This window comes from Neoarius graeffei, chromosome 19 (assembly GCF_027579695.1).
Source record: "Neoarius graeffei isolate fNeoGra1 chromosome 19, fNeoGra1.pri, whole genome shotgun sequence".
NCBI classification, from domain to species: Eukaryota; Metazoa; Chordata; class Actinopteri; order Siluriformes; family Ariidae; genus Neoarius; species Neoarius graeffei.
Window position 1 is genome coordinate 39,597,232 of NC_083587.1, and position 18,823 is coordinate 39,616,054.

General features: G+C 40.3%; 1 protein-coding gene across 3 annotated transcripts in view; it reads right to left on the reverse strand.

Annotated features, from left to right (window-relative positions):
• acad11 (acyl-CoA dehydrogenase family, member 11) overlaps positions 1-18,823 on the reverse strand; it is a 90,943-nt gene that overhangs the window by 69,119 nt on the left and 3,001 nt on the right. For all 3 annotated transcript variants that reach the window (XR_009650726.1, XM_060900061.1, XM_060900060.1), the window contains 6 exons: positions 16,058-16,248; positions 15,854-15,953; positions 10,627-10,752; positions 10,036-10,197; positions 6,777-6,941; positions 2,209-2,350 (listed from right to left, as the gene is read on the reverse strand). Coding sequence is in view for 2 of the 3 variants with exons in the window: in XM_060900061.1 (XP_060756044.1) it covers positions 2,209-2,350; positions 6,777-6,941; positions 10,036-10,197; positions 10,627-10,752; positions 15,854-15,953; positions 16,058-16,248 (886 nt within the window). In the remaining variant the exon portion in view is untranslated. The remainder of the gene's footprint in view (positions 1-2,208; positions 2,351-6,776; positions 6,942-10,035; positions 10,198-10,626; positions 10,753-15,853; positions 15,954-16,057; positions 16,249-18,823) is intronic.

Sequence of the window (18,823 nt, forward strand, 5' to 3'; positions counted from 1 at the left end):
AAGTGTTGGATTATGAATCAGAAGGTTCAGAGTTCAAATCCCAGTTAAGTATGAAAAAAAGATATGTTTAAAAAAATGCTAATTACGTAGACAGACAAGAGGAAATATTAGGTAGGTGTAGATGGAAGAAAGAGACAAAAGAAGTGATGAAAAGCCCCTTTTAAGAATCTTAGATAATCCAGAATTTGACCTAGGTTGGAAATTTTAACCCAACTTTAAAAAAAAAAAAAAAAATTTACCTAGGTTGAATTTTTTTGACCTGTAACTCACCTGGCACTTTACAAAGAACGCTATACTAATACTTGTAGGGCCTCTCTTTGCTCTCAAAACAGCCTCAATTCTTTGTGGCATGGTTTCTACAAGATGTTCAAAATATTCCTGTTTAAAACAGGTCACGTGCTTTTTCATGCTATAAATTTCCCGTTTGGGCAGCACAGTGGTTAGTATTGTTGCCTCACAGCAAGAAGGTTCTGGGTTCCAGCCCAATGGCCGATGGGGGCCCTTCTGTGTGGAGTTTGTATGTTATCCCCATGTCTATGGTTATCCTCACATCTGCGTGGGTTTCCTCCAGGTGCTCCAGTTTCCCCCACAATCCAAAGACGTGTTTAGGTTAAGTGGCTACTCTAAATTGTCCATAGGTGTGAATGTGTGTGTGAATGGTTGAGAGGAGAAAACGTCTATAATAATCCAGTAGAAGGCAACAGAAAACCACTACTATAATTGTCCCTAGAAATCAGAGTGGCCACATCACTGTACTGACATGCCAAAAAGAGAAAATCTCCTGTTCTCCTACATCCTAAAGGTTTCTATTGGACTCAGATCCGGTCACTGGGAAGGCCACTGAAGAACAGTGAACTCACGGTCATGTTCATGAAACCAGCCTGAGACAACCTTTGCTTTGTGACATAGTGCATTATCATTCTACAAGTAGTCATTAGAAAAATGGGTAAATTGTGGCCAAGAAGGGATGCACATGGACAGTTACAGTAATTTCAAGTGATGATTGACTGGTTTTAATGGGCCCAAAGTGTGTCAAGAAAACACTCTCTACATCATTACACCACCTCCACAAGCATGGACTTGTAGACCAAAGGCAGCTTAGCTCCATGGATTCAAGATTTTGGTTCCAGCAGGAGTCAAGATTCATCAGACCAGGCTACCAGTTACCAGTCTTCAACTGTCCAGTTTTGGTGAGCCTGTGCCCATTGCAGCTTCAACTTTGGGGGCAGCCATGGCCTGAAGGTTAGAGAAGTGGCCTTGCGTCCAAAGGGTTCGATTCCCAGGACTGGCAGGAAAAATGTGATTAAACAAGCATTTGTCTCAAGTATTATTATTCATATGAAAGAAATCACCCAGATATGGATGTTAAACTCAATACTATTTGCATTACTGTATACCTAGTCACATTAATTAGCTAAATCTTTTTTTTTTTTTTTTAATAAAGAATAGTACCAAGAGTAGTGGAAAGAGTCCACACTGTATCTGGTTGTTGTTTCTGATTGTTATTTTACAGCTAAGTAAGGTAAGTCAAAGTCCCTCTCTCGTCAGAATCTGGTCTTCCCAGGCAATCTCCTGTCCCAGTACTAACGAACTCTAAGGCGTATGGATGCGGCGCCGATCTCCGTTTCGATAACCCTCAGTCTCTCGTCTATAAAGCTGGGGTTACAGTGGGGGCTAGTCCTCTGGTAACTGCGAGAGTTTGACTCCTCACTCACATCTGTATTGCAGCATGCCTTGCCAGACAGTAGTAGGTACCATATGGCACCATGATGGTCTTTGGTATGACCCAACCATGAGTAGAACTCAATCTCCTGGTCGAGAGGTGGACACGCTAATCACTAGGCCAACTCACGGTCTAAGTAAGGCAAGAGTGGTTTACAAATAGAAAAGCAAAGTCTCTTTATTATCGTGTACCCTGTACAATGCACACTTTTTTTTAAACCATAACTTAACTGCATAATAAAATTAATGTCATGGTTGATTTGTTTGTTTTTTTCCCAGTTTGACAAAGTAGTGAGCTACTCATTCTTTGAAACCTATACTGTAACTACTGTAACTTATGTATAGCTTGGAGCTTGACAACTGCAAAGTAGCTTCCTCAAAACTGATAATTATGAACTAACAGCATGCATCATGTCTGTTATGAAAAAGTCTCACAAAACACTATGATAGACAGAAAATGCAGATAGAAAAGAAGAAAAGTCCCACCCTCTATCCCTGTAACTCCACCAAGAACAGTGATGAGATTAAGATGTGAGGGGCAGTAATGGGGCATGACGAAGTAAGTCAGGTCTGTAAGTGGTTGCCCAGTTGTGGATAACTCCCAATCCAATACGGCTAGCACTCGGGCCTGGAAACATAAAAAACAGACACGCACATGATACTAAAAACAACCTACAAATAACTATCAAACACAAACATTTTCAGAATAGAAACTCTGTGTCGCGATGTCTTTTTTTTTTTTTTAAAGAATATATAATCTTGAATCTTTCATGTCTATATGTTGGTGGGTTTCCTCACATGAACTGTTCGCTTCAGGTCCTTCCACAACATTTCCATTGGATTAAGGTCAGGACTTTGACTTAGCCATTCCAAAACATCAACTTTATTCTTCTTTAACCATTCTTTGGTAGAACGACTTGTGTGCTTAGGGTCGTTGTCTTGCTGCATGACCCACCTTCTCTTGAGATTCAGTTCGTGGACAGATGTCCTGGCATATTCCTTTAGAATTCGGTGGTATAATTCAGAATTCATTGTTCCATCAATGATGGCAAGCCGTCCTGGCCCAGATGCAGCAAAACAGGCCCAAACCATGATACTACTGCCACCATGTTTCACGGATGGGACAAGGTTCTTATGCTGGAATGCAGTGTTTTCCTTTCTCCAAACATAACGCTTCTCATTTACAACCCCGATTCCAAAAAAGTTGGGACAAAGTACAAATTGTAAATAAAAACAGAATGCAATGATGTGGAAGTTTCAAAATTCCATATTTTGTTCAGAATAGAACATAGATGAGACATCAAATGTTTAAACTGAGGAAATGTATCATTTAAAAGAGAAAAATTAGGTGATTTTAAATTTCATAACACATTTCAAAAAAGTTGGGACAAGGCCATGTTCACCACTGTGAGACATCCCCTTTTCTCTTTACAACAGTCTGTAAACGTCTGGGGACTGAGGAGACAAGTTGCTCAAGTTTAGGGATAGGAATGTTAACCCATTCTTGTCTAATGTAGGATTCTAGTTGCTCAACTGTCTTAGGTCTTTTTTGTCATATCTTCCGTTTTATGATGCACCAGATATTTTCTATGGGTGAAAGATCTGGACTGCAGACTGGCCAGTTCAGTACCCGGACCCTTCTTCTACGCAGCCATGATGCTGTAATCGATGCAGTATGTGGTTTGGCATTGTCATGTTGGAAAATGCAAGGTCTTCCCTGAAAGAGACGTCGTCTGGATGGGAGCACATGTTGCTCTAGAACCTGGATATACCTTTCAGCATTGATGGTGTCTTTCCAGATGTGTAAGCTGCCCATGCCACACGCACTAATGCAACCCCATACCATCAGAGATACAGGCTTCTGAACTGAGCGCTGATAACAACTTGGGTCGTCCTTCTCCTCTTTAGTCCGAATGACACGGTGTCCCTGATTTCCATAAAGAACTTCAAATTTTGATTCGTCTGACCACAGAACAGTTTTCCACTTTGCCACAGTCCATTTTAAATGAGCCTTGGCCCAGAGAAGACGTCTGCGCTTCTGGATCATGTTTGGATACGGCTTCTTCTTTGAACTATAGAGTTTTAGCTGGGAACGGCGGATGGCATGGTGAATTGTGTTCACAGATAATGTTCTCTGGAAATATTCCTGAGCCCATTTTGTGATTTCCAATACAGAAGCATGCCTGTATGTGATGCAGTGCCGTCTAAGGGCCCGAAGATCACGGGCACCCAGTACGGTTTTCCGGCCTTGACCCTTACGCACAGAGATTCTTCCAGATTCTCTGAATCTTTTGATGATATTATGCACTGTAAATGATATGTTCAAACTCTTTGCAATTTTACACTGTCGAACTCCTTTCTGATATTGCTCCACTATTTGGTGGCGCAGAATTAGGGGGATTGGTGATCCTCTTCCCATCTTTACTTCTGAGAGCCGCTGCCATTCCAAGATCCTCTTTTTATACCCAGTCATGTTAGACCTATTGCCAACTGACCTAACGAGTTGCAATTTGGTCCTCCAGCTGTTCCTTTTTTGTACCTTTAACTTTTCCAGCCTCTTATTGCCCCTGTCCCAACTTTGAGATGTGTTGCTGTCATGAAATTTCAAATAAGCCAATATTTGGCATGAAATTTAAAAATGTCTCACTTTTGACATTTGATATGTTGTCTATGTTCTATTGTGAATACAATATCAGTTTTTGAGATTTGTAAATTATTGCATTCCATTTTTATTTACAATTTGTACTTTGTCCCAACTTTTTTGGAATCGGGGTTGTAAACCAAAAAGTTATATTTTGGTCTTATCCGTCAACAAAACATTTTTCCAATAGCCTTCTGGCTTGTCCACGTGATCTTTAGCAAACTGCAGACGAGCAGCAATGTTCTTTTTGGAGAGCAGTGGCTTTCTCCTTGCAACTCTGTCATGCACACCATTGTTGTTCAGTGTTCTCCTGATGGTGGACTCATGAACATTAGCCAATGTGAGAGAGGCCTTCAGTTACTTAGAAGTTACCCTGGGGTCCTTTGTGACCTTGCCGATTATTACACGCCTTGCTCTTGGAGTGATCTTTGTTGGTCGACCACTCCTGGGGAGGGTAACAATGGTCTTGAATTTCCTCCATTTGTACACAATCTGTCTGACTGTGGATTGGTGGAGTCCAAACTCTTTAGAGATGGTTTTGTAACCTTTTCCAGCCTGATGAGCATCAACAACGCTTTTTCTGAGGTCCTCAGAAATCTCCTTTGTTTGTTCCATGATACACTTCCACAAATATGTGTTGTGAAGATGAGACTTTGATAGATCCCTGTTCTTTAAATAAAACAGGGTGCCCACTCGCACCTGATTGTCATCCCATTGATTGAAAACACCTGACTCTAATTTCACCTTCAAATTAACTGCTAATCCTAGAGGTTCACATACTTTTGCCACTCACAGATTTATAATATTGGATCATTTTCCTCAATCAATAAATGACCAAGTATAATATTTTTGTCTCATTTGTTTAACTGGGTTCTCTTTATCTACTTTTAGGACTTGCGTGAAAATCTGATGATGTTTTCAGTCATATTTATGCAGAAATATAGAAAATTCTAAAGGGTTCACAAACTTTCAAGCACCACTGTAGGTTGATGTCAGTTATCATCAAAGGCTATGTAAACCTTATGAACACTCCCAGTATTACAAAAATAGTATACTGTGTCAGATTTGTGAGCTATATAGCTGAGGTGCCAGTACTTTTATAACTCTCATGTTATTCAGTGCAACAGGAAGTAACTGATTTCTTTTTAACAGGTATTTTGTCTCAACTGTGTCATTTCCCCTCCTTTTTTCGAATTCAGTACTTTAATTTCTAAATGGTGGCTGTCTCCACTAACTTGTGAGCACTTTGGTATCAAAACCTGAACAAAACTAAATAAAGTAATAAGCAATATGATATTTAAATAATATTGGCTGGCTTTGAGTGGTCTATCAGATATATTCCATTCATAGCTGAATGGAATATATCTGATAGACCATGAAAAAAATCCAGCCAATATTATTATTATTATTATTATTATTATACATACATACACACTCTTCATATCAGCATTCTTGAAGGCTAACGCTAGCTTACACATGACTCCATGCTGTTAGCGCGGCAGCTCGGTTACCTTCCAGCCAGCGCAGCGTTAGCGAAGGCCAACGTTAGCTGACCCGTGACTCAGTGCTGTTAGTCCACCAGCGCAGTTACCTTCCAGCTGGTGTAGCATTAGCAAAGGCCACTGCTAGCGCAGTCAAGCCAAATATTATTATTTTCCCTGTGTAATTTACTGAGTTACTTTTAAAATTAACATCAACAACTACACACAACGGAGCGACCTGGCAGCCAAAATTCTCTCAAAATCTTCCGCTTTTAACGAAACAAACCTCGCGGCCATGTTTGTTTACAAACTGTCCCAGCAGTCACTCACTAGAGCAGAAGTTTTACATCTCCGACGTGTCTCTTTTCCAGTTTTTCCAATGTCCGTTGGTATGTTTTTCTCTTGTAAATATGCATGAAGAATATATAATGAAGTTTTGGTGGCCTTTCGGATGTTCAGCGCGTCTTTAGTTTCAGTTTATTTATTTAGTGCTTAATCCTAGCAGTAGCACTGGATTAGCCTTGTCTTTTCTCTTTCCTGGTGAACAAAATATTGATGTTCTCCAGCCATCAAAGCTTTAAGAACTACCACTTACTGGAAGTTTTTTGTTTGTGCACAATTTTGTGTAAACTCTAGTGACTGTAGTGTGTGTAAATCTGAAGCGATCTGCAATTTCTGAAATATGCAAACCAGCCCATTTGGCAACAACAACCATGCCAAGGTCCAAGTCACCAAGATCATTTCCTTCCTTGTGTTAATGTTTAATATGAGCATTAACTGAAGCTCCTAACCTGTATCTGCATGATACTCTTTATTGTGCTCCTGCCGGGTGATTAGCTGACTGGATAATTGCATGAATGAGTAAGGATACAGGCGTTCCTATTAAATTAGCTGATGAGTGTATACAAACATGTTTGATCACTCAGTAGTACCTCTGATGGATGGAATATCAGGTTGTCAATCCGAAAATCACCATGTACAAGGGTCACTTGGTCATCAGTGGATGGCAAATTGTTGCTCAGCCAATCAGAAAGCTCATCAACAACTGGAATGCTTTTGCTGGCTGAGGCTCTGTACTGCTTTGTCCATGTGGACACCTAAAAAAAAAAAAAAAAAAAAAAAAAAATTTATCAAGGATCTGCCCAACAATCTACATTTAACAGTTATTCCACGAAATCGAGTCGTACATGAGCTGATAACTGACAAGGCACGTGGCGATGTACGATGAGACTGAGTGGAATAACTGTTTTGTTCTATCCACATTCACTGGATTTTGAGAAACGAAGCATTTTTATTTTTTGTAAATTCAATAAATAACTTTAAATAAAACGTCCGACCTAATCATTTCCGCTTAGAATGTAAACAAACCGGCGAAATGACAGTAGCAATTTGTGAAAAATGCGATAATTCTTAGAAAAAAAAAAAAAAGGATACGTTCTTACCATCAAATACTTTCATTCCATAATTTTGTTGCTTTTTTATTTTTGGGGTTTTGTTTTCGACTAGAGTTTTTATTTCGTCCTCGGTTGATTCAGCAACACGCGCCGCCATTTTGTTTTTCTCTACTCACAGTATATGAGCTGATAGCCTAGTAATAGAGTAGCCAATCAAAACATGATTGCTCATATCTAGTGAATGTAGATAGAATAATTACACTTATTCTATCAAAATATTGTTTTCTGAATGCATACAGTCAAATGTTTAGTCCATCCAGTAATTTTATCTCACTTAATAGCCCTCAGTCTTGAAACCTATGCCCCTGTCTCTCTCTCTCTCTCTACCATAATCCATGGATTAAAGCAAAAAAAAAATCATCTGACTGAAAAAAAAAAAAATCTCCATGTCGTTGGCCCCTACCACGTCAGCGATGCGTCAAATTTTAAACGCCGTGTTGTCCATTATCCCCTCGGCCCCTACTTATAGTACATTTACATAATTTTAACAATGACTAAAGCTAAGGCAAGACTTTACCATTGTCATTACTGGCTATAAACGATGAAACATCAAGTTTTCAGCACAAAGTGCAAATTTATTTCAACAATACTTTAGTAATGCACAACAGTGGTTAAGAGAAAAGTGCAAGTGCAGTCGAACTTGAACCATGCTTTCAAAAGAGTGGAACAGAAAGAAAAATAAGAAAATCTGTTGACATAAAACCAGGAAACAAGAAAAGTAAAGTGAAAGTTCACTTTTTCTGCTTCTTCGCAGTAAAGCCAAAGGCATCTAGTTTTTTGCCATTGCTTCCATAGACTTTTTTTTTTGGCAAACTACACAAAAGCACACACCTGCCATTTTCATCTTTTTGCACCATGAACTAAATGGCTTGCCATTATCGCCCATTTCATTTCGCCAAGCCCATCTCCACTTATTCTTTACCGTTTTGTCGATGCCCGACACATCTGTGCCTTCATTTAAAAGAAGCGCGTCCATGCTGGCAAAACCGAAAGTAATTTGACGCGCTCTAGCGATGGAAATCGAAGGGCCTATATCCGGTGGCCTTATATGCAGTACTCGAGTTGAGGGGGGGGATGTGGGGGGAGGCATCCCCCTTCTGAAATAAAAATCTCAAATCATCCCCCTTATAAAACGGCCATCCCCCCCATCATATCCCTTGTGCCATTTTACCAATTAATGCGGAAATTAGCCTACTATTATTTTAACAAATATTACTACCATTTCAACATTAGAGGCTTTGCGCAGTGATAGCCTACATGTAGCCGGATAAAAAAGACGCATATTTATTTATTCGGCTGCACCTCTCATTCACACCTATACAGAGGTTTCAGTCACTGAAAACAGCTACTTTCGCAAACTCTGGGCAGAGTGGAGATTTCTGAAAACTCCATCTTCAGACACGCGTGTAAATCGGGAAAACGAAGCAACAGTGGGCAAGAGGGCGCGCGCGAATATAATGAGTCATAGGTGTGAATCTTTCACCGAATGCCAATTGTCCCAGTTCTTCATGAAATCGCCCGTCTCATCTCATTATCTCTAGCCGCTTTATCCTGTTCTACAGGGTCGCTGGCAAGCTGGAGCCTATCCCAGCTGACTACGGGTGAAAGGCAGGGTACACCCTGGACAAGTCGCCAGGTCTGAAATCGCACGCGCAAATTCATCAGGTTAACTTTCAAATAACTGTTCTTGTGCACTTGCGACACTGGCGCCACTTTCCTGAATTTTGAGCTTCGGAGTATTGGCTTCTTTATCTATTTAATCAATGAATTTGTCACATACATTAAATTACTGTAAAACATTAGTCGCCTATTTAAGCAATAGCTGTTTTCTCCACTGTTTTCCGACCTTTTGTGCTTAGTGAATGAGACACTTCATTACACTCCACTGACCGACTTCCAATTCCGGACTTTTTTGAAAATGTAAAATATAGGCCTACGAGATGTTTTTTTGGGACTTAATTCGCGTTGGTCCTTCACTATTAATTTTTGAGACTGACAAGGCACTAAATACTGTGGAATTATTTTCTCCTTACTATGAAGTTTGGCATCTTAAACAAGTGTCGGGAAATCTTGCAGCCCGACTCTGCAGCCTCTAATGTTTAAGTGAACTGCTGAAACCATAATGTTTAAAGATTAAATCGTAGGCTAATCAAACCAAAGAAAAACACAGCCTTTCCAGAACGTTGTCTGCCGAAGCCTGTTTAACCCACAAAAGGCTTAATAGCATAGGTCTTGCTGCAGCTTCAACTTTTTCACCTGATCACCTTTCAATAGGCAAATATCATTATTACTACGACTACAAAAGGCCTAGTATTAGTAGTAGACAAGTAACCTAGTTGCCTAGTAGTAGGACAGCCAAATAGTTTCATCAGTGGCCTACGCCGAGCCTCCCCGGGACTAGACAGTAGCGAAGGCTGTATTTATTTATTTATGCCTATCTAGCGCAACAACTTATTCCTTTACATATACTCAAACATAGCACAAGAAAGGGTTCAACAACGGGCAATCACAGCAGCTTGGTGAAGTTCTAAATCACATCGGTGTCAGACCTATGGGCCTACCCCCCTTTTTTTTCTTCCTCGGATCTGCATCAATCTCATTATTGACCTTTAGCGCTCCCAGTTGACGGAAATCCGTCGTAGCGACGGAAAACTTTAATCCATGATAATCAACACTGTGTTTGTTTTAGTGTAGGTTTGAGCTCCATTTTATAAAAGATATACCATCAGACTCTTACCTGTCTCTTGGTGTAACCCGCCCCTTTCCCATATCCTACTAGGCCAAGTGTGGTTAGGTTAACAGAGTGAAGTCTGGCTAACACCTCAACTGCAGCTACATACAGAGCACTGCGTTCTGCTGCACAGATGCCTGGTAGCCTTGGGTCTCGGAATATACGGCCCTGTCACACACACACACACACACACACACACGTCAGTGAGATCTTAACAATTATACATCAAAATGCTGAAACGGTTCTAAATAAGACAAGATCAATCTCAATCCTGGGGATAACAGCATTTGTGCTTTCTCAGTTCTCACACACCTGATTAATTTTTATCAGAAACTCTCAGACGTATCAGTTATGCCTGTTAAATAAGAACAATAAAAGCTATCCACTGGATGGTGTCTCCAGACTGGAATCGAATCAAAAACTTATTTTTGACAGGACAAATTTATTACGGCATTCAACCAAATAACATAACATGCCTATAGATATGGTTCCCAGGCTACCTATTTTACTTGGCTATTATTTCTTTTTATTACATAATATTGTTCTTTCTGTTTATCAGTCTGTGTAAACAGAACAAGTCAAGGACTGAAACCTGACCTGAACATGCTCCATGATGTAGAACTCTGTGTCGATAACATTTGTGTCTGAGCAGTAAAGCAGAGGCTCAGGAACAGGAAAGTCAATGGAGTGCAAGGCTTTCTGTACAACATACTCCCTATCCACCTGTTCACACACATGCACACACAAAACATAAAAACAGAATTATTTAAAAATAAAAAACACATGATGAGTATTTATTCACTGCACTGCATCAGAGATGAAAAGCATTAATTTAAAACACACATCATTATGCTTAAATATTATTGTCAGGGACTGGGGCCAGTTGCACAAAAACACCCTAATCTTTCACACTTAAAGTTCAATTTCAATTTTGGAAGCTACTTTTACGAGAAGTGGATTTTTTATAAGGGTTGTTTTACAATCAGGGTACGCAAGCTAAAAATCACATTTAACACTTATTATCTTCAATATCAAAAGGCTTGACTAAATAAACTTGGTTGTTTATTGTAGCCCTGTGATAGCTCTATTTTTGGTGATAACGTTATTTTTGGTGAATGTATGGCAATATGTGTCATATTTAGCAAAATTACTCGTGTCATTTAGAAAAAGTGCTTTTTTGACCACAGGTAGCTCCAAAAGGGATGCACTTAAATCAATCATTCTTTATACCATAAAACACATATTTGGTTCCATATCATTGGAAACATAGTTAAGTTTTAATGTTGAATGCCAGTAAGTTTTCAGACTATTTTGATCAAATTAGTATGTAATTGTGTCAAAAAAAATGTCCTCTCCGAGACAGCTAATTTTTCAATATAAAATAACATATCTAAAATGATTATTTTCATCCTAAAATGTGGTCAAGATATTGGGACATAAATATTAGACACAACTAACACAAAGCTTACAGCCTTAGATTTAAAAGCACTATGGAAGTAGTGGATTCGGATTTGTCAAAAAAAAGTCCTCTCTGAGACAAAATGTCTCGGAGAGGACAGTTATTTTGACATAAGGTCACAAATGTTTAGGAGACCCATGCATAAATCATTTTTAATATGGATATATAAATGGGTAAGGACTACTTTGCTAAGATAAAAAATAGTTCCTCCTCCTACTACTACTACTTATTCAAGGGACATGAATTTTGTATTGTCAATTTAAAGAAATAGGTGACACTCAAATGGACAAGGCTGTGCAAGGTCTGCAGACTACACAAGAAAAAAAAAAACTAAATAGTTCATGAACATGCTATAACATTAGGTGAATGTTATGGACTACTAACAATTTCTTAACTGTTGGAATTTTATTTCTATCCGCTATTTTTTGACAAGGAGTCTTTGATAACATTTTTGCTACTTTTCTTTATCTTATAGCAGATTACACAAAACTACCATACACACGTCAAAAAATTACCTGAAATCTGTTCTTTAACTTGTCCTTCACTTAAAAACTGGTACAAGAACCAGTTTGAATTTTGTACCCCTGTGACACAAATGTTGTACCCTGATTGTAAAACAACCCATAACCCTTTCTACTAACCTTAAAGGGTGCCAATAATAGTGGAGGGCGCTGTACATGCGTGCATGTGTGAGATGTCATTTCTCGACATAATATAATATGGATTACTACAGTTGTAGAATAGAGCTATTTAGCGCATTTTATTATTTACTATTTACTGTTTGATCACAAATGCATTAAGGCGAGAAATTGCACCGATTACCTTTCGATGAGGCAGACCTGTTAACTGAACAACGTTCCAGGTGACTACCTCATGAAGCTGGTTAAGATAATGCCAATAGTGTGCAAAGTGCCATCAAGGTAAACGCTAGCTATTTTGAAGAATCTAAAATATGAAACATCTGGGCGGGGTTAACACTTTTGTTTACCACAAAATTCCATATATGTTCCACATGTTATTTCATAGTTTTGATGTCATCATTATTGTTCTACAGCATATAAAATAGTCAAAATACGGGGGGGGGGGGGGGGGGGGGGGGGCGGCTATGAATGAGTAGGTTGAGTTGAACGCGGTGTGAAACAAACACATATGATGATCTGCGAACCATGGAAACCCTGTGTTCTATTAAAAATAGTACAAAGACAAAATATCAAGTTGATATCTATATCAAATATCAAAACTGAAACCAAGAAATCTGATTGTTTTTTGAAAAAAAAAAAATGCTCATTTTGAATTTGACCTTCCATAAAATTTTGGACAGGGGCAACAAAAGATTTTAAAGGATTCCTTAACATATGTCCCAAGTTTCCAGCTTCCAAATGCTGGTCCATTTCTGAGGTAATGCTGGAGGCTGAGGCCACACAGTGACCAATTGATGGTGGCAAAGCTGCCAAGGACGGAGGGTGCACCAGAGGGTCTGGGGGTGTCATTTCATTCGTGAAGGCACATTTCATTGGTCGAGGGAAGCATGGATTCGAATAAATACCAGCAAACTCTGGAAGCAAACATCACACCATCTGTAAAAAAGTTGAAGTTAAAAAGAGGATGGGTCCTACAATAAGACGATGATCCAAAACACACCTCAAAATCTACAATGGAATACCTCAAGAGGCACAAGCTGAAGGTTTTGCCCTGGCCCTCACAGTCCCCTGACCTAAACATCATTGAAAATCTGTGGATAGATCTCAAAAGAGCAGTGCATGCAAGACAGCCCAAGAAACTTGTAGAACTGGAAGCCTTTTGCAAGGACGAATGTGTGAAAATCCCCCAGGTAAGAACTGAAAGATTATTAGCTGGCTACAAAAAAAAGTGTTTACAAGCTGTGATCCTTGCCAAATGGGGTGTTACTAGGTACTAACCATGCAGGGTGCCCAAACTTTTGCTTCGGGCCCTTTTCCTTTTTTGTCATTTTGAAAACGTGAAAGATGAAAATAATTTTTTTTTTGCTTAAAATATTAAGGGAATGAGTCATCTTTAACTTTATGCCTTTTGGAGATCATTTCATCTTCAACTTGCTTAACTGTTCACAGCAACAGCAATTTTGACCAGGGTGCCCAAACTTTTGCATACCACTGTATGTTAACTATATATCTGCAAACCTGTTGATTTAAGCAAATTTGTTCATTTTTTTCCTCTAAATTTGTAGTTATATATATATATATATATATATATATATATATATATATATGAGAGAGAGAGCGAGCGCCCTCCACAATTATTGGCACCCCTTGTTAAGATATGTTCTTAGTCTTCTAATAAATTCTTTTTTTTTTTTTAAATAATATAGGACAACAATGCAAAGAAAGAGAAAAATCCAACCTTGGTGGTGTAGTGGTTAGCGCTGTCGCCTCACAGCAAGAAGGTCCTGGGTTCGAGCCCCATGGCCGGCGAGGGCCTTTCTGTGTGGAGTTTGCATGTTCTCCCCGTGTCCGCGTGGGTTTCCTCCGGGTGCTCCGGTTTCCCCCACAGTCCAAAGACATGCAGGTTAGGTTAACTGGTGACTCTAAATTGACCGTAGGTGTGAATGTGAGTGTGAATGGTTGTCTGTGTCTATGTGTCAGCCCTGTGATGACCTGGCGACTTGTCCAGGGTGTACCCCGCCTTTCGCCCGTAGTCAGCTGGGATAGGCTCCAGCTTGCCTGTGACCCTGTAGAACAGGATAAAGCGGCTAGAGATGAGATGAGATCATGTGCGCTACAATTATTGGCACCCCTGATGTCAATACTTTGTACAACTCCCTTTTGCCGACAAGACAGCACTTAATATTCTCCTATAACATTTCACAAGATGGGAGAATACAGAGAGAGGGATATTCGACCATTACTCTTTGCACAATCTCTCTAAATCATCCAGAGTCCTGGGTCCTCTCTTATGCACTCTCCTCTTCAGCTCACCCCACAGGTTTTCAATTGGGACTGAGATGGCCAAGGGAGGAGCTTGATTTTGTGTCTGGTGAACTATTTTTGTGTTCCATCACAAAATTTGTGTGTCGATTTGGTCACATATACCTTGCTGAAAGACCCAGTGATAACCCATCTTCAGCTTTCAGGCAGAGGCCACCAGATTTTGATTTAAAACGTCCTGGTATTTCAAAGAGTTCATGATGCCATGCACCCTAACAAAAGTTCCTGGGGCCTTTGGAAGAGAAACAGGCCCACAGCATCACCGATCCTCCCCCATACTTCACAGTGGGCATGAGGTGCTTTTCCGCATACTCAGCTTTTGTGATGTATTAGAGTGTTTGTTGCCAAAAAGCTCTATCTTGATCTCATCTGACCAAAGCACATGGTCCCAGTTGAAGTCCCAGTACCACTTAGTGAACTCCAGACGTTTGTCCGTGCATGCCTCCCAAACAGCTTGTTGGCATGTAGATGGCGCCTGATGGTTGTTATGGAGACTTTGTGACCCCAAGATGCTGCTCTTTGATGCAATTCTCTAACAGTGAGCTTTGGAGAACTTTTTACTTCTCTTACCATCCTCCTCACACCATCCTCCTCACTGTGCATGGTGGCAAGATAAACTTGAATCCTCATCCAGGCTTGTTTGCCACTGTTCCAGTTGTTTTAAACTTCTTGATGATTCCTCTGACTGTAGATATGGGCAGGTGTAGGCGAACGGCTATTTTCTTGTAGCCATTGCCTGACTTATGAAGGTCGACACACATCTGCCTTACTTGAATGGTGTGTTCTCGTGTCTTTCCCATGTTGAAGAGTGGATAAGAGAAATAGGCCTCTGTGTCCCATCATATTTATACCCCAGGGAAACAGGATGTGATGAATTATTAATTAAAGGTTCCTAGATACTCTGATCAGTTTTATAAACTACAGTAGAAAATGACAGAAATGCTTCAATTACATTTATTTTCTAGGAATTATGGGTGCCAATAATTGTGGAACAGGTGATTTTATGAAAAATAATTATTTCTTAGTCAGGGATTTTTTTTTTAAGTTCACTTGAGTTAAGGGTTACATTTTTCTACAATTTTCAGTGTGAGATTATGCTTCTGCAACAAAAATTAATTTATTTTAAGGCTTTTAACACATCTTAACCAGGGGTGCCAATAATTGTGGAGGGTGCTGTGTATATATCCTTTTTTGTATACTTAGTAGCTTTGCACTACTCCTTCACTGCCTTGTTTTTTTTCTCTTTATATATTCTGCTGCTGTAACAATGTAAATTTCCCCTTGGGGGATAATAAAAGGCTCTTATCAGTTGGTTTAGAGATCATTCTGGAGGTCTGACCCGCCAGATGTGGGCCACTGGGTGATCTGGAACAAAACATACACAGGAGACCGACACACTCACCTTATGAGCACCCGGAAGTAAAGATCCATGAGGTTTTTTCCTGAGCACAAAGCTCTTATTTGGAGTTTGAATGAGAAATGTTGGGTTGGACTGGCCATATCTGTAAAGCGCATACAGAATTAAAGGGCAACCCCTTGTTCAGTAAGTGGCATAAACACATCTGTATTGCCGCAAACCCTCGTTCAGGAAGTGGCATAAACACACCTGTATTGCCGCACAGAAAATGTGGCATTTTCTAAAACTCCTTGAAGTCTCCCTGTCAAATATCCATGGAGTTTCTTCACGTTAAAAACATGCTGCTGGCGAATCGGGCTCGTCTGGTCATCAGGGGCGGTTTTAGGAAATCTGAGGCTCTGGGCAAAGGACAATTCGGAGGCCCCCCTCAACCCCAACATCTGTAATAATAATGAGATGATGAATCATATGTACTGACGAACAATATTTATTGTGAACACATGGAAATGATTGAAAAAAACCCAATGGAGCACTTGCATGTGACGTCACAGCCGATCCAGATTGTGACAGACGCCATCGTGTCGGTCAAACGCCATATTCCGCCTTCTACTTCTGCTTTTACTTCTACCTTTTCTTCTGGAAAACCCTACTATATACACAATTCTACTACAACGGCTGCGGCTACAAGCTCTCCCTACCTGTGCACGTTTTTTATGTTTTTTTGTGTGTATTTCTGCGTGTTGTTCGTCTGTACCGGACTTCAATATCCACTACAACCGTATGGACTTACTGGACATTGGTTTCCAGCAGAAAATGACGGTTTGTAGCGATTTCCATCGCATGCACAACATTCCGGACGAGAAAAAATATTATATATATTCCGGACGAGATAGCGGGGTCTCCGTGGATTGTTATCGGAAGCAAAGCGAAGGAGGCGGCGCCGGGAGCAAAAGCGAGGCTGCAGGCAGAGCCGGCCTGTTGACTAAACTCAGCCACTCAAATCTCCACTGCCAAACCTCTACCTCTCCAACGCCAGATCCATGCAAACAAGACAGACGAGCTGGAATTACCTTATTCTATAATCGGCTGGTCAGTGCTATACTCACTCAATACTTAAGTGACTTACCCGTCCAATGAGGATTTTCTTGTTTACAAGATGCCACATCTGAGTCGCTGACAAATCCTGAATTTCTGTAGAGATAACTGTCCAGAGATTTATAAGCACGCAGTGCTTCACCACTGAACAGCGAGGGAAAGTTAATGAGTCTGGGTATTCCACCTCTGGCAGTTCAAAATCCGGTCGTGAAAACTCTGTCCGGAAAGCCATAAGGGTCACAAATCTGTAGATCGTTTATTTTAGACACATATCTAGTTATCTGTTCATTAGAAAAATGAGCCGTGTAGTCCGTCGGTTGAAATTGATCCATTCTGTACACGAGTGCAGCAGTATTCAGCGGTGTTTTTGACCGACAAGATGGCGGTTGTGTACTTTCCGGTCACGTGACTGCAAGATCTCTATGGAGCACTTGCATGTGACGTCACATCCGCTCCAGATTGTAGACAAACGCCATCTTGGCGGTCAAGCGCCATATTTCCGCCGCCTTTCCGACGCTGACTTTCATTTTTTTTTTGCCGAAATATTCAAAAATTACCGTGCCACAATGCCGGATACTTGCATGGCATATAAATGCCACAACAGGAGAGGTCAGAAAACAGGAAGAAAGTTTCATAGGCTGCCACGGGACCCTGACAGGCGCGCAAAATGGATTGCTGCTATCGGCCGGGCTGATCCAAACAACAAGAACAAGGCATGGGTACCGACTGGAAGGAGCGATCACTGGCGCCTGTGCAGTGACCATTTCATCTCAGGTTCGTCATGTATTTATTTCAGTATATCCACGTGGTTATTTGCAGCATAAGTTTATGACTTGCTCTAATAAAAAAAATTCCAGGAAGTGGGAGCCTGAGAAAAGAGGGTTGGGGCGGGGGGGGGTGGGTTGGGTCTTTAGCGGTGTGGTACGAAAAAAAAAACAGTAAAGAACTTATAAGAATTTACCACTGTCTTAGTAGTAAATCCTTATAAATATAAGGATCAATCCTTATAAGGACTTATAAATATATATGCCATGTATGATTTACTCCTGAAAGTGGCGCTTTTTGCATTATCCTCATACAAATTTATGAAAATCTAGTATGTATGAAGTGAACATTGTGCATGGTTTTTACAGATAATGTGTATGATGAATTACACCGTCCTGAATTTCTGTAAAGATAACTGTCCAGAGATTTATAAGCACGCAGTGCTTCACCACTGAACAGCGAAGGAAAGTTGATTAGGTAATTATACACGTCTGGGTATTCCACCTCCGGCAGTTCAAGATCCACTGACACGGTCATGAAAACTCCATCCGGTAAGCCATAAGGGTCACAAATCTGTAGATCGTTTATTTTAGACATATATCTAGTTATCTGTGCATTAGAAAAATGAGCCGTGTAGTCCGTCGGTTGAAAGCGATCCATTCTGTACACGAGTGCAGCAGTATTCAGCGGTGTTGTTGCCCGACAAGATGGCGTCTGTGTACTTTCCGGTCACGTGACTGTAAGATCTCTATAAAGATCACTGAATATCTGAATATAGAGATCTTGCAGTCACGTGACCGGAAAGTACACAACCGCCATCTTGTTGGTCAAAAACACCGCTGAATACTGCTGCACTCGTGTACAGAATGGATTAATTTCAACCGACGGACTACACGGCTCATTTTTCTAATGAACAGATAACTAGATATATGTCTAAAATAAACGATCTACAGATTTGTGACCCTTATGGCTTACCGGACGTAGTTTTCACGACCGGATTTTGAACTGCCAGCGGAATACCCGGACGTGTATTAACTTTCCTCATTAACTTTCCCTCGCTGTTCAGTGGTGAAGCACTGCGTGCTTATAAATCTCTGCACAGTTATCTCTACAGAAATTCAGGATTTGTCAGCGACTCAGATGTGGCATCTTGTA